Consider the following 23,645-nt stretch of genomic DNA (forward strand, 5'->3'; position numbering starts at 1 on the left):
GCTGCTGTGTTATGAGATGACTTTACAGCTCCTGGAGATTCTTCCAAGACAGTGTGTTTACCTGCGATACCTGCGTGGTGATGTCAGCGGTTCAACCAGAGACTGAAGGTGAGAGAGCCCTGACTCTGTGAGACACACGCCATCCTGAGTGTACGTCTTTATGTCTGCACACAAACACAAAAACACATGAAAATAAGACAAGAGAGTGAACTGAACCACAGAATTATCTTCCCTGTTAGATGGCTGTATTTCTGCGTAAATGTGGCCTGGATCATAAGATAAGGCTGTATGCTTTTATTTTCCCCTGGTGAGACCCTTCATCAGTATCACCACTCAGGAATAATTTTTTTCCCAAACATGTTTAAAATAAATTTATTTGTGAAGGAGAGTAACGGCTGTACAGAATATTACAGTATGGACTGACCGGGTTCTCTGATCCGGGAGATGATCTGAGCCATGTATGGAGACTCAAAGCTGTCGGACCTCCCTGGAACATAAACACACATATAAACATGGATATACACACCATCAGGGTCAAAATGACCACAACACTTGGTTAACAAGGAGCATTGTAGGTCTTCATTTTCTAGAGAGGTATGTTATGGAGCTTAAATCTATTCAAAGCTTGGTCATGGACATGCACCTGTTCCTTCATCATATGAGTGTCAGCGGGTTGTTTTACCATATGAGCTGCGGCCGTGTGTTCTGCATAGCGAGCAGTCAAAGCCTTCATCAGCAGCAGACTCTACGTCTTCTTCAGTGGTCAGACCCTGACACATAGCATGGACCCAGCTACACAAACACATAAATAGTTAATAAGATGACTACATACATTACCTCAAATATTTTCAACTTGTTTATCAGCTGTAAACGTGGGGCTACATTAGCTCTAAATATCAGCCTATAGTGCCTGTAAAAACCGGCCTATACTGACTGTGAATTAGGGCCCAATCGATATATCAGCCGATATATGAAATAACAACATTGATATACACAGGATATATACTGTACATAAACACAAATGTGGACATGTGAATAACCAGTTGCATTTATCTTTGTTTATTTCACAAAGATGCAACTTAAACTACGCTGTATAATAGTCTTATGTTGTGGCTGTAGACCATATTAGACAGGAAAATGATAAATGGAGAGCCATAATTACATCGCTGAGGCGTAATTATGTGTTTCTTAATAACCCTGAGGAAGGCCACAAGCTTAAATGTGCCTGTTTTATAAAGTTGTTCTCTAAAGATCTAATATAAGTGAAACTTTCTGTCTCCACACTGGTAGAATATGTCACAGGAAAGATAAACACCGTAGGAATGCTTTTCTGGTTTGTGCTTTTCAAAGTAAAAGCCCGGTTTAGCATTTCTATAGAGAAACTCCGTTCACTTGTACAGAATGCTTTCATTTTGAATAGTTCCCGACAAACTTCCATTGTGCACTGAATCAAGTTGCTTTTATAAGGGGCGTTTATTGAGGTAAAACTTATGAAGAAGGACAGGGCTTTGAGAGCAGGGAGATGAGGCTGACAGGCAGAAAACTGCGCCCTGTGTGAAAGCTGCACCGGCAGGAATCGGAGCTGACATGTGCGGCCCAAGCAGCAAAACAAGCCAAGTGAGTCCAACTGCAACAGGGATTGGGCTGCCTGTGAGTGCTTAGGGACGAGGATGGCAGCGCGCGCTGCTCAGTAAGAAGAGCAACAGCGATGCGTGCTTTCACATCAGAATCTCCAAAACTCTCCAGAAACACCAGAAAAAGTTGCTAGATATGTTGCTAGTCGCTTTTTTTGAAAAAGAGTCGCTAGAGGGGTCTGAAAACTCACTAAATATAGCAACAAAGTCGCTAAGTTGGCAACACTGAGTGAGTGAGCGCTGTTGCACTCTGTGTCTGGGGGGGAGGGGACAGGCGCTCGGGCTCAGGCGAGAGTTACTCACGGATACACACAGAGTGACAGGAGCAAAAAGAGAGAGACAAAATCCCAGCGCAGGGGAAAAAAAAAAAAAAAAAAAGTTAATTGGCTACATATTGGCCCATGTCCATTAATCTGTGAAATGCTAAAATCAGCCCACAGAAAAATCTGTCGGGCTCCACTGTGAGAAAAAGCCTTTATCAGCTGTACATAAACCTGTCACCTGTAAATATCAGCCTATTCAAATATCAGTCTATATCAGCTGTAAATATCAGTCTATATCAGCTGTAAATATCAGTCTATATCAGCTGTAAATATCAGTCTATATCAGCTGTAAATATCAGTCTATATCAGCTGTAAATATCAGTCTATATCAGCTGTAAATATCAGTCTATATCAGCTGTAAATATCAGTCTGTATCAGCTGTAAATATCAGTCTATATCAGCTGTAAATATCAGTCTATATCAGCTGTAAATATCAGTCTATATCAGCTGTAAATATCAGTCTGTATCAGCTGTAAATATCAGTCTATATCAGCTGTAAATATCAGTCTATATCAGCTGTAAATATCAGTCTATATCAGGACTGAAGTTCTGGCTCTGACCTTCACTGATATATCTGTATTTGCTAAAATTAAATTGTAAACATTGCCACAGCAGATGTCATCAAATATCCAAGGCATGCACTCCAATGTAAAAGAATAAAACTGTAAATGTAAAGGAGAAAGGGTGATCTAGGTGCAGCAGGAGCCTGTTAAACCCCTCTTAGCAGAGACAGAGATGAAGGAAATCAGATGTGAGTACAGCTTAGTCGCTGATTAACCGTGTTAGTGTGTTACCGGTCACACTGCTGACACAGCAGGATCAGGTCTTCCTGCGTGTACGCTCTCTGACAGGCGGGACAGCGGCTCAGACTGGCACATGGCCCACACAGACTGTAATTACTCTGCCAATCACAGCGCAGCCCAGGGGAGGTGGAGCCACACTGCACGCACCACACACACCTGAAAAACACACACACACAGGTCATTGACATAAAGATGCTGATCTCTTTTTCCTCTGCCGTTCTGTTCCATGCAGGATGAATCGTATTCATTCATTCATTCCTAAGTAAGGTCAGCTGACTGACAGCTGTATAAATTACAGCTGTATGACTGACAGCCATATGACTGACAACCCGACTCACCACTTGCACTTCCAGGCTCCTTTGGGTACGGTATGAAGGGGCGGGTCCAGGCAGTAGGTGTGGTAGCTGATGTCACAGTCGTCACAGAGCAACAGCCGCCCAGGGTCACTGGCCTCGCCGCACGCCTCACACACCGTACACTCCAGGCAGCGCCACCCTTTGGTCAGGATGACCCGGGTGATCTGAACAGGACATCAGAGGAAGTAAGAGCGTCAGAAGGGCAGAAACATAAGACTAACAAAACACATGGTTTTCAAACAATTTTAAAGACAGGGGAGACCAAAGTCACGTGGACAGTTTCAAAAGATCTTCAATCACAGCTAGAACCTGGGTAATATCCTGTCTGAGCTGTGTTTACATTTGTGAGCTGGAAAATTACACAACATCCGGTGGGTGATGCTACCCAGTCTGCTCATTCTCACTGGTGGTTGTGGGTATTTTGTGGAAGGAACTAGGACCTACAATCCTAAATATCAAAAATCAGACTCAGCCTGCGTAGTTTGTGGCTGTTATTTCTATGACATGCTCTTTATCTTCATCTTTCTGTCAAAGTTCCTACCTAAGCCGACCTCCTCTAGCTTTAATCAACACCTGTACAGGTGAAACCTGACAAGGTGTATTTTGCATAATATGTGACCTCAAAGAGCTTCAAATCAGTCCATGCCTAACTTTGAAGATGTTATCCTTATAAATCTTTTATGGTCTTTGGAAACATTATATCATCCTTTAGAGTTTATAAAACATTCCATCCCTGCCATTGATGATGTCATCTTTTGAAGTCTTTAGAAAAATTATATCATCCTTTAGAGTTTATAAAACATTCCATCCCTGCCATTGATGATGTCATCTTTTGAAGTCTTTAGAAAAATTATATCATCCTTTAGAGTTTATAAAACATTCCATCCCTGCCATTGATGATGTCATCTTTTGAAGTCTTTAGAAACATTATATCATCCTTTAGAGTTTCTAAAACATTCCATCCCTGCCATTGATGACATCATTTTATAAATTCTTTAACAGTCCTTTAAAGATTAGATCCTTATCCTGACAAGTCTTCAGGAAGATAATTTCATCCTTTTAAGCTTGGAAAACATTCCATCTTAGCCTTGTGCATTCTGGCCAGTCTGGGCCCTGCCTTCTTTCATTGTGAAGCTATGCTGTTGTAACTTGTGTAGCATGTGTTTTAGCACTGTCAGTAAGATTGTAGATATTACCCCGGTCATTGCCTTCCATCCCTAGTCTGAAATCATAATTTTACTTTAACTGAACCAGTCACTAAAAACTTGCCAATTTCATGTTTGTACAATAATTAAAGTGTTAGACATGGACCGACAGATCCAGTGGTGTAACAGCTGCAGATAAACATTACATAAAAAGTCAAAGACAAGTACTGAGGCTATGGTACCCATCCCTAGATAAACCAGTGACAGTATTTAGTGATTTTCAGTGGTTACTGATGACTGGGTGGGTGTGTTTTCATTCTTACCTTGACATTGACGCAGTAGGGATGGTAACACTGACCGCACTGGGAACACGCCAACAGTCGGCCTTCAGCACCCTGACCGAAGCTTCCACACACCACACACATGTCCTACACAGAAACACAGCCTCAGTAATAGAGTCAATAATTAAATGGTCCTACCGGTCAGCCGATTTATTCCCTCAACTAAAAACTGAGAAGTAAAAGCACTGACCCCAGGAAGGCGAGTGATTTCTGAGTGGATGAGGCATACCTGTCTGAGGGTGAAGTGGTCCGAGGTGGAGAACATGACCACCGTGTTGTGCATGGAGTTCTCCTCCTCCTCCTTTGGCTGGAACGGCTCCACGTACACAGACTGACAGAGAGAGACCACAGTCTTCAGTACCACTACATCTGGTGTTATACTGGACTATCTATGAGTGTTTACATGTGCATCATCTTACTCCAGGGGAGACAGGAAAACTATCCTGAGTCTTCAGACGACTCCTTCCTCTGCCTCCACGCCCTCCTCCGACGCCACCTCCTCCTCTGGACCTCCTCCTGCCTGGAAACCCTGAACCTCGACCCTGATGGAGAGGGAGAGAGAGCGGAGGGAGGACAGAGGGAGAGGGAAGGAGGAGGAGGAGAGGAGGGATGGAAGAATATTAAAGGTGGAAAGAGGAGGAAAATAAGAACTAGCAACAAACTACATGTCCACTTTACTGACAGGCCTTACATTATAAACTGTGTGTTACCAACAGTGTAGATCAGTGCATGTCTACTTTAAACAGATCTACCCTATCTGAGTCTGTGAGTCCCCCTCACTTTGGTTCAGGAAAAACCAGCGCTATCGCCCACCTGCTAACTGACGAAAAGAAATCTAACTCATGAGCGTGTAGAGAGAGACAAAGCCATAACAGATTGCAGTATTTGTTCATCCAAAGGTGAATGGTCAGATACTGTGCAGCTGCAGACTTGGACATGTTGCAAATGTGAGAATGGATGGGCTGTAACAGTCAGAAATTGAGTGGTAGTGGGCAGAAGAAACAAACTGGATCTTACATAGAGATTTAAAGCATAAGAAAAACATTGGACGAAAAATCCCACCCTTGCTTTTGATGATGACGTCATCCTTTGAAGTCTATTAAAAACCCCACCCCTGCTTTTGATGATTACATCATCCTTTGAAGTCTATTAAAAATCTCACCCTTGCGCTTGATGATGATGTCATCCTTTGAAGTCTATTAAAAACCCCACCCTTGCTTTTGATGATGACGTCATCCTTTGAAATCTATTAAAAACCCCACCCTTAATTTTGATGATGATGTCATCCTTTGAAGTCCATTAAAAATCCCACCCCTGCTTTTGATGATGATGTCATCCTTTGAAATCTATTAAAAACCCCACCCTTGCTTTTGATGATGACGTCATCCTTTGAGGTCTATTAAAAACCCAACCCTTGCTTTTGATGATGACGTCATCCTTTGAAGTCTATTAAAAATCCAACCCTTGCTTTGGATGATGATGTCATCCTTTGAAGTCTATTAAATATCCCACCCCTGCTTTTGATGATGACGTCATCCTTTGAAGTCTATTAAAAACCCCACCCTTGCTTTTGATGATGATGTCATCCTTTGAAGTCTATCAAAAATCCCACCCTTGCTTTTAATGATGATTTCATCCTTTGAAGTCTATTAAATATCCCACCCTTGCTTTTGATGATGATGTCATCCTTTGAAGTCTATTAAAAATCCCACCCCTGCTTTTGATGATGATGTCATCCTTTGAAGTCTATTAAAAATCCTACCCTTGCTTTTAATGATGATTTCATCCTTTAAAGTCTATTAAATATCCCACCCCTGCTTTTGATGATGATGTCATCCTTTGAAGTCTATTAAAAACCCCACCCTTAATTTTGATGATGATGTCATCCTTTGAAGTCCATTAAAAATCCCACCCCTGCTTTTGATGATGATGTCATCCTTTGAAATCTATTAAAAACCCCACCCTTGCTTTTGATGATGATGTCATCCTTTGAAGTCTATTAAAAACCCCACCCTTGCTTTTGATGATGACGTCATCCTTTGAAATCTATTAAAAACCCCACCCTTAATTTTGATGATGATGTCATCCTTTGAAGTCCATTAAAAATCCCACCCCTGCTTTTGATGATGATGTCATCCTTTGAGGTCTATTAAAAACCCAACCCTTGCTTTTGATGATGATGTCATCCTTTGAAGTCTATTAAAAATCCAACCCTTGCTTTGGATGATGATGTCATCCTTTGAAGTCTATTAAAAATCCAACCCTTGCTTTGGATGATGATGTCATCCTTTGAAGTCTATTAAATATCCCACCCCTGCTTTTGATGATGACATCATCCTTTGAAGTCTATTAAAAACCCCACCCTTGCTTTTGATGATGATGTCATCCTTTGAAGTCTATTAAATATCCCACCCTTGCTTTTGATGATGATGTCATCCTTTGAAGACTATTAAAAATCCCACCCCTGCTTTTGATGATGATGTCATCCTTTGAAGTCTATTAAAAATCCTACCCTTGCTTTTAATGATGATTTCATCCTTTGAAGTCTATTAAATATCCCACCCCTGCTTTTGATGATGATGTCATCCTTTGAAGTCTATTAAAAACCCCACCCTTAATTTTGATGATGATGTCATCCTTTGAAGTCCATTAAAAATCCCACCCCTGCTTTTGATGATGATGTCATCCTTTGAAATCTATTAAATATCCCACCCCTGCTTTTGATGATGACGTCATCCTTTGAAGTCTATTAAAAACCCAACCCTTGCTTTTGATGATGATGTCATCCTTTGAAGTCTATCAAAAATCCCACCCTTGCTTTTAATGATGATTTCATCCTTTGAAGTCTATTAAAAATCCCACCCCTGCTTTTAATGATGATGTCATCCTTTGAAGTCTATTAAAAATCCTACCCTTGCTTTTAATGATGATTTCATCCTTTGAAGTCTATTAAATATCCCACCCCTGCTTTTGATGATGATGTCATTCTTTGAAGTCCATTAAAAATCCCACCCTTGCTTTTGATAATGATTTCATCCTTTGAAGTCTATTAAAAATCCCACCCCTGCCTTTGATGATTACGTCATCCTTTGGAGACAATAAAACGCAACACCTTGCATTCTGCATTCAAGCTTGCTTGTGGCAATAACAGCCACCCCCTTATTGCATAAAACTTGTATCCTTCTTCACACCAGATCAGATGAGTTATAACCCCCACCCCCATCCAGTGTGTGTCCATAAAGACACAAGCTATCCTGACTAAAACAGTTTTCAGAACCAAACAGTACATCTGTTTATTTCTGCTGTAAAGATGGACATTTTAACATGGGGTGGATGGCACTAATGCTGCGTCTGAAGACAGCCTCTAGTGGACATGAGATGAAATGCTCTTTTTCAATAGAGGTTGCAGTTTGGTCAGGATTGGAGGATTTTCACTGGTTCGACGGTGGTCTACGTGGTCTGTGGTGGTTGACAGTGGTCAACGGTGGTAGTTAAGGCAGAGGGGCATAGTGCACACAGATGTAAACAGTACGCTGAGGTTAGTAACTGATGCTGTAGCATACAGAGAGGCAAGCTGACTTCAGGGGATGCTTGTTTCTGACACAGTTACGTCCCTGAGGAGAGGGTGGGAGAAAACACAGTACTAGTTGGTTAGTCGTCGGATTTTGCTTCTTTACCACTTTCAGGCTCCAGAGAGGGAAGTCCTGTTGGGGGGGTTTAGGGCTGTCCCACCCTCCCTCCCCCATGGAATCCTGGGAGGACGAGGGGGGGCTCACTGCCCTGCGATTACTCCACCACGAACCCTGAGTGAGGGAGGAGCAGGAGGAGGAGGAGAAAGGTGGGTGAAATGAGGGTGGAGAAATGGTGACGGGGGAAAGTAAGAAGAGGAGGAGGGGGAGGTGGGGGACAAAATGCAGTAACATAAATGCAACAGCCACAAAATAAAATAATTCAAACAGAAACTGGAGAGAATAAATCAGGAAAACCAAAGAGAGTCTTCATGAGACACCAGCATGCAGTCAAACAAGCATTCGTACTGGAAAACACAGACCAGGAGGAGCCAACAAGCGTCATGCTGAAACATGCCAATGACACGTGCTGACCAAAAAGGCTGACAGCACATCCAGTCACTCTATGAGGAGTTTAAACTGTTGATGTGATGTAAGATACATGAGGAAGAGTAGTGGGACCTGTGCATGGTTAAATTTGTAGGGATGTCGGATATGATAGTCTTAACATAATAATCAATAGAGATAAAACCTTTACCATCAAGACTTACGATCAATTTATCTGTTATAAACATGTTTATCAGCTGTAAATATGGGCCTACATCAGTTGTAAATATGGGCCTACATCAGCTGTAAACATGGGCCTACATCATCGGTAAACATGGGCCTACATCATCGGTAAACATGGGCCTACATCAGCTGTAAACATGGGCCTACATCAGTTGTAAATATGGGCCTACATCAGCTGTAAATATGGGCCTACATCATCGGTAAACATGGGCCTACATCATCGGTAAACATGGGCCTACATCATCGGTAAACATGGGCCTACATCAGCTGTAAACATGGGCCTACATCAGCTGTAAACATGGGCCTACATCAGTTGTAAACATGGGCCTACATCAGCCGTAAACATGGGCCTACATCATCGGTAAACATGGGCCTACATCAGCTGTAAACATGGGCCTACATCATCGGTAAACATGGGCCTACATCAGTTGTAAATATGGGCCTACACCAGCTGTAAATATGGGCCTACATCAGCTGTAAACATGGGCCTACATCAGGTGTAAACATGGGCCTACATCAGGTGTAAATATGGGCCTACATCAGGCGTAAACATGGGCCTACATCAGCTGTAAATATGGGCCTACATCAGCTGTAAACATGGGCCTACATCAGCTGTAAACATGGGCCTACATCAGGTGTAAACATGGGCCTACATCAGGCGTAAACATGGGCCTACATCAGCTGTAAATATGGGCCTACATCAGCTGTAAACATGGGCCTACATCAGCTGTAAATATGGGCCTACATCATCGGTAAACATGGGCCTACATCAGTTGTAAATATGGGCCTACATCAATTGTAAATATGGGCCTACATCAGCTGTAAATATGGGCCTAAATCAGCTGTAAATATGGGCCTACATCAGTTGTAAATATGGGCCTACATCAGCTGTAAACATGGGCCTACATCATCGGTAAACATGGGCCTACATCAGCTGTAAACATGGGCCTACATCAGTTGTAAATATGGGCCTACATCAGCTGTAAATATGGGCCTACATCAGCTGTAAATATGGGCCTACATCATCGGTAAACATGGGCCTACATCATCGGTAAACATGGGCCTACATCAGCTGTAAACATGGGCCTACATCAGCTGTAAACATGGGCCTACATCAGTTGTAAATATGGGCCTACATCAGCCGTAAACATGGGCCTACATCATCGGTAAACATGGGCCTACATCAGCTGTAAACATGGGCCTACATCATCGGTAAACATGGGCCTACATCAGTTGTAAATATGGGCCTACACCAGCTGTAAATATGGGCCTACATCAGTTGTAAACATGGGCCTACATCAGGTGTAAACATGGGCCTACATCAGGTGTAAACATGGGCCTACATCAGGCGTAAACATGGGCCTACATCAGCTGTAAATATGGGCCTACATCAGCTGTAAACATGGGCCTACATCAGCTGTAAACATGGGCCTACATCAGGTGTAAACATGGGCCTACATCAGGTGTAAACATGGGCCTACATCAGCTGTAAATATGGGCCTACATCAGCTGTAAACATGGGCCTACATCAGCTGTAAACATGGGCCTACATCAGGTGTAAACATGGGCCTACATCAGGCGTAAACATGGGCCTACATCAGCTGTAAATATGGGCCTAAATCAGCTGTAAATATGGGCCTACATCAGTTGTAAACATGGGCCTACATCAGCTGTAAACATGGGCCTACATCATCGGTAAACATGGGCCTACATCATCGGTAAACATGGGCCTACATCAGTTGTAAACATGGGCCTACATCAGCTGTAAATATGGGCCTACATCATCGGTAAACATGGGCCTACATCATCGGTAAACATGGGCCTACATCATCGGTAAACATGGGCCTACATCAGCTGTAAATATGGGCCTACATCAGCTGTAAACATGGGCCTACATCAGTTGTAAATATGGGCCTACATCAGTTGTAAATATGGGCCTACATCATCGGTAAACATGGGCCTACATCAGCTGTAAACATGGGCCTACATCATCGGTAAACATGGGCCTACATCAGTTGTAAATATGGGCCTACACCAGCTGTAAACATGGGCCTACATCAGCTGTAAACATGGGCCTACATCAGCTGTAAACATGGGCCTACATCAGCTGTAAACATGGGCCTACATCAGGCGTAAACATGGGCCTACATCAGCTGTAAATATGGGCCTACATCAGCTGTAAACATGGGCCTACATCAGCTGTAAACATGGGCCTACATCAGGTGTAAACATGGGCCTACATCAGGTGTAAACATGGGCCTACATCAGCTGTAAATATGGGCCTACATCAGCTGTAAACATGGGCCTACATCAGCTGTAAACATGGGCCTACATCAGGTGTAAACATGGGCCTACATCAGGCGTAAACATGGGCCTACATCAGCTGTAAACATGGGCCTACATCAGCTGTAAACATGGGCCTACATCATCGGTAAACATGGGCCTACATCAGTTGTAAATATGGGCCTACATCAATTGTAAATATGGGCCTACATCAGCTGTAAATATGGGCCTACATCAGCTGTAAATATGGGCCTACATCAGTTGTAAATATGGGCCTACATCAACTGTAAATATGGGCCTACATCAGTTGTAAATATGGGCCTACATCAGTTGTAAATATGGGCCTACATCAACTGTAAATATGGGCCTACATCATCGGTAAACATGGGCCTACATCAGCTGTAAATATAGGCCTACATCAGCTATAAACATGGGCCTACATCAGCTGTAAACATGGGCCTTCATCAGTCGTAAATATGGGCCTACATCAGCTGTAAATATTCTTTATTAGATATAAGCATCAGTCCTATGAACAAGCAAGTGTTTCAGTTATAGTAAGTACCAACAGACAAGGGTTGAAGTCATTTTCTTTGTTAAGGAATAAAGTTTAATTTCTGAACTTTATTTAAATAGCATTATCAGTGTGTATGATTGGAAATATCAGCATATTCAAAATCATTACAAATCAAGTATCACGTATTCCTAATCAATAGAAACATCACTTCAGACTCCTCCTGCTGCCTTCCAAAACATTCACACTTTCACTGACACACACAGAAAAAGAAACCGCTTCAGACAGCCCCATGCCATGACCTCCGTGTGCGTGTGTACTTTAGCGTGTTGTGTCCATGCTGAAGAATAGAGAGAATGGATGCAGCAGGTTCAGTGAGTGTCAGGTGAGGAGGAGGAGGGGAGGGTTCACAGGAACAACTCTATGATGTTTCACTGACTCCTAAACAAAGATGTTAAATATTTCCCATAATCCTCTTGGTGAGGGCTTAATCAGAGTGGGGTTTTACCATGGTTTTCATTAACACAGGTGGCATGTCATCTTTCCTGTCTACCATGCATGACTCTGCATGAATCGTACTGAGAATACCTCGCGGGCTCTGGAAACTGAGGAGTAGGGGTCAAAGTGCGAGATGTGTCTGAGCCTAAGTGAGTGACAGTACAGGAAGAATCTATTCAGAGATCGAGCTTCTTCTTAACCCCAAACAGCTGCTACATCTCTCCACAAACACCAAAATCAGACAATTTATCCCAGCGACACATGAGGCATTTGTCTGCAGCTTCCTTTATTCCTGTGGTTTAGGTGCTGAAAGAAGAGTAATCGTTTAACGCATCAGAGTTCCTTTAATATCCTCATGCATTTGCCATAAAAACTGCAATAAAAACTGAAAATATTATATTTTTTTCCACTTTAACCGAGTCAGTCTTTGAAAACTACTTTAGCCTGAAATACACGGACCGAATATTAATTATATTTTGGGGATTTTAACCCTCTAAAGGCCAGTATGTCTACACAACTCCACTGTTATAATAGAACAAAATCAGAAAACTAAAATAAATTACACATCCATACTTTTTTAAACACACACACCATTAGCCAACATCAGCAGTTACACACACTTATCATGTCAGTATTGAGGCACCCTTACAGAAAACAGCTGAAAGTGGGAAATTTTGCAGCATGCTTTGAAAAGGAAAAAGTAGCGCCATCTGGTGGACAAACATCAAAATTCAAAATAACAGCTAGTAGTCAAAAATGAAACCCTAACACAGTGTTACTTAACCCTACTCAACCAAAGAGCCAAACTGTTGAAAAATACCTTTGCAAGAGCTACAATCTAAGTAGGGAAGTGGCAAAAATGGCTTGACGTAGCAATACCAAAAAGTTAAAGGTGGCAAAAATGGTCAAAAAGCAAAAAAATGGGTGAAAATTGGCAAAATTGGGGAGGAAAAGGTGGAAAAGAGTGAGAAAGTAGCAAAAATGGGTGAGAAGTGACAAAAAAATGAGTTACAGGTAGCAAAAATGGTCCAAAAGTGGCAAAAACTTAGTAAAAAATAGGAAAGAAGTGGTATTAAATGGCAGAAGGTAGCTTAAATGGGTCAAAAGTGGTAAAAAAATGGTGAAAAGGGCAAAAATGGGATAAAAGTGGCAAAAAAGAAGTGGCTAAAATTGGCCAAAAACTAGGAAAAAAAGTGGTATTTAATGACAAAGGGTAAATTCAATGGGTTAAAAGGGGCAGGAACAAAAACTGTACAACCCCAAAAATGGGATAAAAGTGGGAAAAAGTAGGAAAAAAAAGTTGCAAAAATGGGCAAAAAAGTAAGAAAAAAGTGGTATTTAATGACAAAGGGTAAATTAAATGCATGAAAGGTGGCAAAATGGTCACTGCCCTAACATAAAGGAATGCATGAGTTCATGTTGTGGTAAATGTGGGATGAAAAATGTCATTTTCCATGGATAAATGTCGGTTTTTGTGTAGCTTAGCCATTTAAGGCTAACTAAGGAACGGAAAGGAAAATGCTTCACATTTTTAAAAATTAATGTCCTCTGGCATATATGAGCTATATTCATTCAACACAGCCAAACTGGCTTGACAATACAAAACTGAAAAAGATCTCTTAAGGGTTAAGTCCCACGATAACACAAAGTAAGAAGCTGAGGCCAGACCAACATCTCTGTGGGCTTAAATGCCCGTTTTTATCATCAGTGGTGTGGTCGTAGAGAGCGATGGAGTGGCTGTTTTTAGGTGGTCTGAATGGGTCAGGAGCAGAGGGGGTTAAAGGTCACACACCTGTTTGATCCTGGCTCTGCCCGGGGAGAACTTCCTCTTGGAGATGGCCGGTTTCCCCATGCCGATTTTAGGAGTGAGGGGCAGCACTGTGGTGAGCGGGGCCTGGGGCTGGGAAACAAAAAGGTCAGTTACAAAGAAGAGACGAGGAGGAGGGGAGATGCTGACCCTGTTTGCACCATCATTAACATCCATGCTGGCTAATCAGACACTGAGTCGTAAATCTTGATGCTCTGAGTGAATTGGAAATGGTTTGATATCTCAGAGCTCAGTCTGACAGAGGTGGTCTGCGATGTCTTTATTTCAACCTGATCAGTGGTGTGGATGCAAACATGTTAGCTGGCATGATCTGCAGTAGTCCACCAGCAGGTGTAAGTGTGGCACTGACAGCCCAGCACGGATGTTAATGACCCAGGTAAACAGGGTCACTGTGTTCTTCCTGTGTGTACCTTTGAGAGAGGAGGAGACTCCCTGGAGAGGGGGGAGGCTCGGTGAGCATGTGAGGGTGGGGACAGAGGAGGCGGCGTGATGGGCGTCCTGATGGGGGAGGTCTCTGGTGAGGCCTCCGTGGAGAAGGGAGACTGTCTCAGACGGATGGAGAGGTCATCTGAAGGTCTGGAGGAGCTGGGAGGAGCTCTGAGGGCCCGACCTTTACCCCGGCGGGAGAAAGGAGGAGGGCTGGGGGAGGTGAGGTGGAGGAGGGAGGGGGGGGGAGAGGAGGAGGCCATCAGCTCCATCACCTCCATGTCTAGAGACGGGTCCAGATCCAGGACAGGGCTCACTGGATCCTCCTCCTCTATGTCTGATTGATCCTCCTGATCAGCTCCCTTCATCACCTCCTCCTCCTCCTCCTCCTCACGCTGCTCCTCTTCTTCTGTAACCCTCTCCCCCTCCCCTATACTCTGCTGCTCTCTGATTGGCTGTTGATCTACCATCTCATTAACAGCCGATGCTGCTGGCTCTGATGTTTCAGTCGTCTCCTCCTGCTGCTCCTCTGAACGCTCAGCGTGTGATTGGTGCTTCTCTTTGGTGGGTTCAAACAGGCTCTCTGATTGGCTCCCATCATCACAGGGAAGAGTTTCCTCCTCCAGCATCGCTGTCCCAGCTGCTCCCTGATTGGCCAGCTCTTCCTCCAGTAGGCGGTCCTTCAGAGGAGAGGGGGGAGGAGGTGGCGTATGGGGGGAACAAGAGGGGAGTAAGGCAGTCCTGTGAGGAGAGGAGGGGGAGGGAGCTCTGTAGGGAGAAGGAGGAGGTAAAGGTGAAGGGGGGCAGGAGGGCTGCTGAGGGGGTGAGGCTGAGGGAACGGATGGTGGGAGGACGGGGGAGGCAGCGCGGGGGTGAGGAGGAGACTGATGTTCCTGCTGGACTCCTGCGAACAGAGGGAGAGAGTTCCCCTTTCTTAATCAACATCAGCAGCACTACATTACCCACAATCCTAGAGCACCACAGCGACGTCTCTGATTGGCTGATTCTGCCTTGACACGCCAAACTTCCATGTTTAGTTGCATTGTAATGCTGCTTTCTTCTGGACAAGAGTTTTAATGGGAAAATGAAGTACGACAACAACTCCAAAAAAGTTGGGGCGCTATGTAAAATGTTATTTAAACATAAGGCGGCGATTATCAAATCTCAAAAACCCGTGTTTTATTCACAACAGACATAATGATATGTTGTCTATCTTCTATTTTTCATAATTAAAAGACATTTAAAAATATTTCATGTGTTTCCTACCTGCAGACACACAGATGTCCTCCTCTCCTCTGACCTCTGTCCTCTCAGGACTCCTCTTTGTCATCTGATGCTCCTCCTGCTCCTCCTGCTGCAGCTGCGGAGCTTCATTGCCCTCCTCCTCTTCCTCCTCAGTCCTCCTCTCCTGCGCTGGCTGTTCCTGCTCATCCAACATGCTGACATCTAAATGAAAACAAAGAAATTCTAAAATCAGAAAAAACAAATCTTTGAATTCATCTCCATTCATAAAAAGGAGAGGAGACTTATCATGATACCAAAAATTTAACCTTTGACTTGTTTGTGGTCATGTCAATCTTGTATAATGCCACAGCAGCAAAAATACAAGTCCATGTCCAATATGAAGCAGTTCTAAGGCCTGAACGTTTACATTCACACCACCGGGTACACTCTAAGCTGCTCATACATGTTGATGCATGTCATGCTGGGGTTTGCCTGACTTCAACACTTTTTGAAACCTCAGAGTGACAGAAATTGTTATTTTAAAAGAAGGTTTTGAGAGTAAACAAACATTGTGATAACCTTAGACTGGCTAGACAACTGTAGACTGGATTTTATTGTATTGTTATTGTAATTGCATTTGTATTGTCTTCCTTATTCTTGTTTTAATCATGATTTTAAAATCTTGTGTGTTTTTCCTGTTTGGACTTTTATCATTGAAATCTACATGAATGTTTAGTGTCTTTCTTTGTGGACCCGAGAAAGAGTAGTTGCTACTTAGGTAGTGGCTAATGAGGATCCAAATTAATTAATTAATTAATTAATCAAAAAAATTTTGGGCCTGATGATTCCCAAGGCATTCTGGGAGATTTCCCATAGCACCTGGTTTGGAGTGTACCTCTGGAAATTCTCTGTTAAATGGGCTATGTAACCCTGAGACTAAAGTGAAAAATGTAGCAGTAGGGCTAAGTAGGAGTGCAAGGGTCATACTGGAACTGAGCCTTAGTCACTCACCCTGTGTGGCTGCAGACTCGCCCTCTGTTGGAGTGTCTTTTTGCAGTCTGGAGGGACCAGTATCAGCCTGCACGAGGCCAAGGGAACCAGTATTGGGACTGGTTTCATACTGCACAAAGGTGACAGGACCTGGACTTGTCTCACACTGCGTAGGACTAACGGGACCAGGACTAGGATAAGCTCTTGAGAGCACAGGACTTGCAATACATGGACTAGAACTTGCTTCAAACGATGTAGGGCCAGGACTAGTGCTGGCCTGTATGTCTCCTGAGTCCAAGGGGCCAGCTGGGCTACTGTACACAGAGCTAGCTTGTGAAGTAGGTGGGCAGGTTTGAGGAGGGCTGGTGTGTGAGAGGGCAGAGCTTGGGGGACTGGTAACAGTGAGGCTGGAGCTAGGCATTGTAGTGCTATCCTGATCCAGACCAGAAAGGGAAGGGCTAGCATGGCTCAGACTAGTCTGAGTGGAAGAAGTAGGGGTGCACGGTCTTTGACTGCAGGGGATTTCAAGGGCGGTGCTTGGTTGAGCTTCAGCTGCAGACCTGTCCATGGCCTGGGCAGGACTAGCTGGGGACTGGACAGCCTGGCAAAGATTAGCTTGGTTGGGACTACCAGAACAAGAATCCTCAACAAGAGGACTTGCAGATGTTGGACTCTGCAGCCTAATACTGTCTGGAGGTTCAGTCAGACCAGATCCCAGCTGGACCTCATCAGGAAGAACGGGGCTCTGGACTTGTGAGCTGGCCATGTTGTCCTCATGTAAAGCTGAACTGGCTAGAACAGGGCTGTGCTGTACCACAGGGAGACCAGGGCTGGTTCCAGTGTCAGGAGGTGGATTATAGTGGGGACTACCTGCAGGACTATGATACGTTTCACTGGCCTGAAGTGGACTGTGAGGTGGACTAACACAAGCAACAGGAGCATGTGCAGGGCTGCTGTTAGCTAATGAGGGTGATGCTCTTTGGACTTGGCCTGAGTAGGCACTACTAGAGGTGCAATGTATGTGAACAGGACTAGCTTGACCAGCAGGACTAGACCCAGGTGGACTATGGATGTCGCCAACATCAGGTATGCCAGCAGTGCAGGATTGTGTCTGGCCAATGTGGTCCAGACTGTGGCTAACAGAGCTCCAAGCCGGGCTAGTATCAGTCAAACTACAGTGTGAAGGACTAAAGCTAGCTGGACTTGGACGGGGGCTCAGCTGTACCGGAGGGGTCTGGGAAGGCCTACAGGTACTTTGGACCATTGAGGGGCTTGACTGACCAGTATGGGTGGGACTTATCTCTTGAACATCCACCGAGTCCATGGCATCGTGATCAACGTTAGCTTCTGCGTGGACTGTGCTAGTATGAGTAGGGCTAGAGGGAACAGAGTTTACTATGGACTGAGGAGGACTTGGGCAAGTCTCTGAATGAATAAAGGGACTACTGCTTTCCACAGCCTCCTCAGACTCCTGGCCTGAGATGGACTGGGCAGGTTCAGCCGGCGCTGTTGAGGGGCTCATCTCTGCAGTGACAGGGCTAGTCCCCGTGAGGCTAGAACAGGCCTGGAAAGAGTCAGCAGGGCTGGTAGGCATCTTACTGGCATGGCTGGGGCTAGCAGTAGCTGAGCTTTGATGGATATGTACCGGGCTACCTTCGTTGGCTTCTGTGCAGCGTGATTGGCTGTCACAAGAAGGACTCTGATGAACGCAGCTAGCTAGGGGAGGAAGTTCCTCCGGCTCATCAGGAGAAGGTGAGCATGTTAGGCTACTGTGTTCTGTTGAAGTGCTCATGTGAACAAGGCTTTCTGGTGCGGGAGTGAATGGGACACAAAGGGGGCTAGCCTGCTCTGGACTGAGGGTGGTAATCTGAGCAGGGTTAAGATTTGGGAGTTCAGCATCCATGCTATGCATCCTAGGGGTGAGCAGATCAGGGTCGGGGCTACTTTCCAGTGTTTGGCCTTTGAGGTTCAGACTCAGCTGCATGGTGCTCTGTTCCAAGGACTTCATCTCTGTGGATCTGGGTTGGTTGCATTCCTTGGCAACTCTTGGAAGAAGGCTAAGCTGTGAAGGCTCATCAGGCTGTGAAGAGTGCGCCTGTGCTGGACTCGCAGGCTGTGACAGACTACATGGTGCAGCTCTGAACGGGGACTGTGATGGGCTACATGGAGCTGAAACGGGACTCAGTGAGGCACGTCTTCTTGCTTTCTTGGTAGACCTGCAGTAGGCTGGTAAGAGGTCCTGGTCCAGTGTAGACTTGTCATGGGTAGCTCCAGGACACAGCTTTGCAGGGCTGCTCAATCCAGGGCTCTTCTGGTCCAGTGTAGGTTCAGTTTCCTGTGCAGGACTGTGTGAGTGTGAGGTGACTTGTGCAGGACTATGAGGCGTCTGACTATGAGGCGTCTGTGGGGGACTGAGTTGAGGCTGTGTGGTGATGTTTGTAGGACTACATGGTCTGTCTAGCTGGGTCTGTGGAGCGTCCTGCATAGGACTATGGGGTGGAGGGCTGTGCTGTGGCTCTGCAGGCACTGGCTGAAAGTGGACAGGACTCAGACCTACCCGTGTCGGACTGTGGTGTGGAGAGCTGTGAGTGGAATGTACATGGCTACAAGACATGGGACTACCTGGTGTGGGACTCAGCTCAGACTCTGTGGTCATAAGATGATCATGAGAGGAAATGTGGGTAGGGTTAGAGGAAGTGCAACTGATGGGGTCAGGACTATCCTGATCCTGTGCTGAAGTCACATGGGGAGAGCTTTGTTGCTGTTCAGCAGGACTAGGAGGGAGAGGCAGGGGACTTTTAGAGTGTTTTGTTGAATCAGTGTCAGTCTGCATGGGGCTTTGTGGAAGCTCTGCTGGACAAAGGTGAGACGGGATGTGGCTTTCCTGTTCTTCTTCAGCACCTGGGTCAAGTAGCCCAGTGGTTTCTTGGAGCCCTGGGGAGTCCAGATGAGATGGTGCTGGGCTTTGTGGTGGATCAATTTGGCCAGGGTGAGATACTACAGGACTTTCCTGGTGTCCTGCTTGGTCAGGGTTGGACTGGACAGGACTTTGCGGGGATTCTGTTGGATCAGAGAAAGAGGTCCCAGGACTCTCCTGGAGCTCTGGGTGACACTGGGCAGGACTCTGATGGAGCTCTGAAGGGGACTGGTAAGATTGGGGTGGACTTTGAGTGAGTTCTGAAGGATCTGGGTGAGACTGGGCAGGACTCTGCTGGAGTTCTACAGGTTCCTGGTGAGACTGGGCAGGACTAAGTTGGCATTCTGAGGGATCCAGATGAGACTGAGGGGGGCTTTGTTGGAGTTCTGAGGGATCCGGGTGAGATTGGGCAGGACTTCTCTGAAGTTCTGAAGGTTCCAGTTGAGATTGGGAAGGACTTTTGGGGGGCTCAGAGGGGTCAAGGTGAGCCTGGGGAGGACTTTTTTGGAGCTCTGATGGATCCAGGTGAGGCAAACCAGGGCTTTGTTGGATTTCAGGAGACTCCAGAGGAGATGGTGAAGGACATGTCTCAAGTTCTGTCTGATGGGGAGAAGACGGGGGTTGGCTTAGCTGCAGCTCTTTTCGATGAGAATGAGTTGGTGATGGAATTTGCTGGGGCTCTGAGATGGATGGAGCAGGACTTTGCTTGAGTTCTGTGGGATCAGGGTGAGATGGTGCAGGACTAGGTTGGTGCTCAATGGGATCAGAGTGAGATGGTGCAGGACTAGGCTGGCGCTCAATGGGATCAGAGTGAGATGGTGCAGGACTAGGCAGGCGCTCAATAGAATCGGGGTACGATAATCTAGGATCCTGTGGGAGCTCTGTGTGATCAGGTTGAGATGATCTAGGATCTTCTGTGAGCTCTTTATGTTCAGGATGCGATAGCACAGGACTTTGTTGGAGCTCAGTATGTTCATGTTGAGACTGTGCAGGACTTTGTGGGCAGGGTTGTGTAGGACTTTCTAAATGGGATTGCACAGGACTTTCCTGGAGTTCTGCCAGATCAGGAAGAGATGGTTCAGAACTCTCTGGAAGCTCTGTTTGATCAGCTAAAGACTCTGCAGAACTCTCCGTTCGATTGGGGCTAAGTGCAGGACTTTGGTGGGCCTCTTTGGGATCAGGATGAGATGGCTCAGGACTAAGCGGGGGCTGTGGTGAATCTGGTTGAGATGGCACAGGACTTGGATGCACTGGTTCACTGAAAGTCTTGGCAGGACTTTGTGGCAGCTCAGAACAGGTGAGCTGGACCGGGCTGCGAGCGGTACATGAGATGGGTGGAGCTTCTGTGTGATTTGGATTTGGTGGTTGTAAAATGCTAGTGGTCGGTGCCTCAGTGGGACTTTGCAAGGCCAGGGGAGGACTGTATGGGATTGGTTCTTCCTCCTGAGGTCTGCAGGTGGAGCAGATGTAATCTTCAGACCCTGCCCTGCCCTCCCCCGCCTGGACAATACACGCCGTGTGGACACACCTGAAAGGTTTAATTCAAGTCATTATTACAGAAGAAGAATGTGAGAGAAATTTCTGAGCCATAACTTTCCAGAAACCAACATTCTAACCACATTTCACTCCTGGATAATCATATTCCAGCATACGTTTCCATGAAAACATGTCCTGTGCATGCTACAGGCATACACTCAGCTCATATCATTGATTCATTTGATCATATGTATCCATAGAGGTGTGCGTACCTATAGCAGCAGATACATGTTAGATAGTCCTGTGGTGCGTAGAGATCAGGAGCGTGGTCACAGAGAAGGCAGGGCAGGGCCGGGTCACATAACGCGCACAGAAATGGGTGATTGGCCCACTGGCCTGACGACCTCACACCACAGCGGCGGCAGATTCTGCAGTTCTGGAGGAGAGAACAAGAGGTTTTAAAAACACAAACAAATAAAAACAAACATGAAGAAAGTTTGTTTGACATGGCAGGCATCTGTCTCACCCTGCAGCTCCAGCCACTGCCTGGCGTGTGATCCAGGGGGGGTGTGAGGCAGTGTGTGTGGTACGCTTTATCACAGCGTTCACACACCAGCAACACAACATCGTCTCCTCGTAGCCTAATGAACAGAGAGCAGGTTTACTAATCCCTCCACCAACAACCTCAGCAAATGTGGAAATTATCATGAGACACGCGTGTTACCTGCAGCCCTGACACACTCGACACTGAGGACACTGCCAGCCGGCTCGGCACAGGGGGGAGGGGGTCAGAGGGGGGTCCAAACAGCTGCCGTGGTAACAGTTTCCACAGCAACAACACATTAACAGACCGGTGACATCCTCACAGCCGGAGCACAACACGCACTGAGAGGACCCTGCAGAGCGAGAGAAAGTTACGATAACCTTAAAGGAGGAGTGTTCATAAAACCCACTTTTCTGTTCACATAGATGGATATCTGAAGGATCTATTGGCTCATGAAACATGACGTCATTAGAATAATCCCTCCCCCCGACCAGTTACCTCCGCCTACAGCTTCCCAGCTAAACTTAAGAAAATGTGTGCTACGTCTAAATTAAAGAGGGTCCTGTTCTTTAAAAATAAAGGCAAAGAAGCCCAAAGATCATTCTTAAAAAACATGTTTCTGTGATCCCATGCACAGACATGAATGAAGCATGCAGCACAGGCTCGTTCCAGGACAGAAGGAGGGAGCTAGAGTCTGATCATATCTTTTTATGTATTTACATTTGTTCTACTGTGATGAAAGACTGTCACAGCAGAGAGCAGGAGGAATATCAGTGTAAGGTCAAATCTCCCTGCTCTGTGGTTATGATCCTAACAGGAACCTCATCCTGAAGACTGATGATGATTTCAACAGGAAAGGTGTGAAACAGAGTGGGTGGGGCCTAACACAGGTGTAGTACCTATGTGAAAGTGTCGTGCACACAGCGTGTGTCTCTGGCTCCAATCCTGATACGCTCCAGCAGCAGCAGCACAAGGGAAGTGGTAGCTCCTTCCACAGCTCATCTCCCGGCAACGCAGCGACGCTCCAAGCCGTCGACAGAAGGCACACGCCTTGACAGGTGAGAAGAAGGCGGGGCTTTAGTGAGGCTACATTAATCCTGAACTAGCACCGTTATTGATCAGATAAAACCCGAACCCACCTGTGTGCTTCCGACGTCGATGGCTTTGTCAACGTAGAGCAGCGATTGGCCCTCGCCTTGACACACCCCCTCTGACCAAGCAGCACACTGCAGGTGAGCACAGAACTGACCTGTAGGGAAACAGAGATGTTCAGGGTTAGCTAACACACTCACACAGACGGGACAGAGGACAGGCAAGGATAAGGAGGAGGGAGGAGCCTCTTGTACCTGTGGGGTCAAACAGTGATTGGACACTGATGTCATGTGGGAGGCCGATGGGTCCAAGCTGCTCCAAAAACTCACAGGACTCCGACCCTTCTGAAACACAGAGAGACATTTAACACATGATCAAAACCCCTGAGAGGAGAGATGAAGATTGATCTGTTGCCAATCTCTCCGTACATGCAACCTGATATGTTAAAATATCATTAAGCATTTGAGGGGGACCTTTACCAAAGTGAGCTTCCTCATAGTGCTTGAGTAGCAGTAAAGTCACTTAAACTGACTATAATCGCAGACTTCTGACTTTGACCTTTAATTTTCAACTCTGATCTCAGATTTCCAACTCTGATCTCAGATTTCCAACTCTGATCTCAGATTTCCGACTCTGATTTCAGAGTTCTGACTCTGATCTCAGAGTTCTGACTCTAAATTAGGAGTTCTGACTCTGATCTCAGATTTCCAACTCTGATCTCAGATTTCCGACTCTGATTTCAGAGTTCTGACTCTGATCTCAGAGTTCTGACTCTGATCTCAGATTTCCAACTCTGATCTCAGATTTCCGACTCTGATCTCAGATTTCCGACTCTGATCTCAGAGTTCTGACTCTAAATTAGGAGTTCTGACTCTGATCTCAGATTTCCAACTCTGATCTCAGATTTCCGACTCTGATCTCAGATTTCCGACTCTGATCTCAGATTTCCGACTCTG

General features: G+C 45.5%; 1 protein-coding gene across 6 annotated transcripts in view; it reads right to left on the reverse strand.

The window, feature by feature from the left end:
• Window positions 1-23,645, reverse strand: part of LOC121527127 (histone-lysine N-methyltransferase 2C-like) — a 119,937-nt gene that overhangs the window by 76,878 nt on the left and 19,414 nt on the right. For all 6 annotated transcript variants that reach the window (XM_041813858.1, XM_041813859.1, XM_041813857.1 and 3 more), the window contains 19 exons: window positions 22,944-23,033; window positions 22,737-22,846; window positions 22,497-22,647; window positions 21,778-21,949; window positions 21,580-21,694; window positions 21,326-21,489; window positions 16,682-21,105; window positions 15,713-15,892; window positions 14,431-15,350; window positions 13,985-14,092; window positions 8,280-8,405; window positions 5,022-5,144; window positions 4,832-4,933; window positions 4,585-4,689; window positions 3,099-3,280; window positions 2,752-2,916; window positions 683-792; window positions 425-487; window positions 62-164 (listed from right to left, as the gene is read on the reverse strand). In XM_041813858.1, the coding sequence (XP_041669792.1) occupies window positions 62-164; window positions 425-487; window positions 683-792; window positions 2,752-2,916; window positions 3,099-3,280; window positions 4,585-4,689; window positions 4,832-4,933; window positions 5,022-5,144; window positions 8,280-8,405; window positions 13,985-14,092; window positions 14,431-15,350; window positions 15,713-15,892; window positions 16,682-21,105; window positions 21,326-21,489; window positions 21,580-21,694; window positions 21,778-21,949; window positions 22,497-22,647; window positions 22,737-22,846; window positions 22,944-23,033 (7,513 nt within the window). The remainder of the gene's footprint in view (window positions 1-61; window positions 165-424; window positions 488-682; window positions 793-2,751; window positions 2,917-3,098; window positions 3,281-4,584; window positions 4,690-4,831; window positions 4,934-5,021; window positions 5,145-8,279; window positions 8,406-13,984; window positions 14,093-14,430; window positions 15,351-15,712; window positions 15,893-16,681; window positions 21,106-21,325; window positions 21,490-21,579; window positions 21,695-21,777; window positions 21,950-22,496; window positions 22,648-22,736; window positions 22,847-22,943; window positions 23,034-23,645) is intronic.

This window comes from Cheilinus undulatus, linkage group 19, assembly GCF_018320785.1.
Source record: "Cheilinus undulatus linkage group 19, ASM1832078v1, whole genome shotgun sequence".
Taxonomy (NCBI): domain Eukaryota; kingdom Metazoa; phylum Chordata; class Actinopteri; order Labriformes; family Labridae; genus Cheilinus; species Cheilinus undulatus.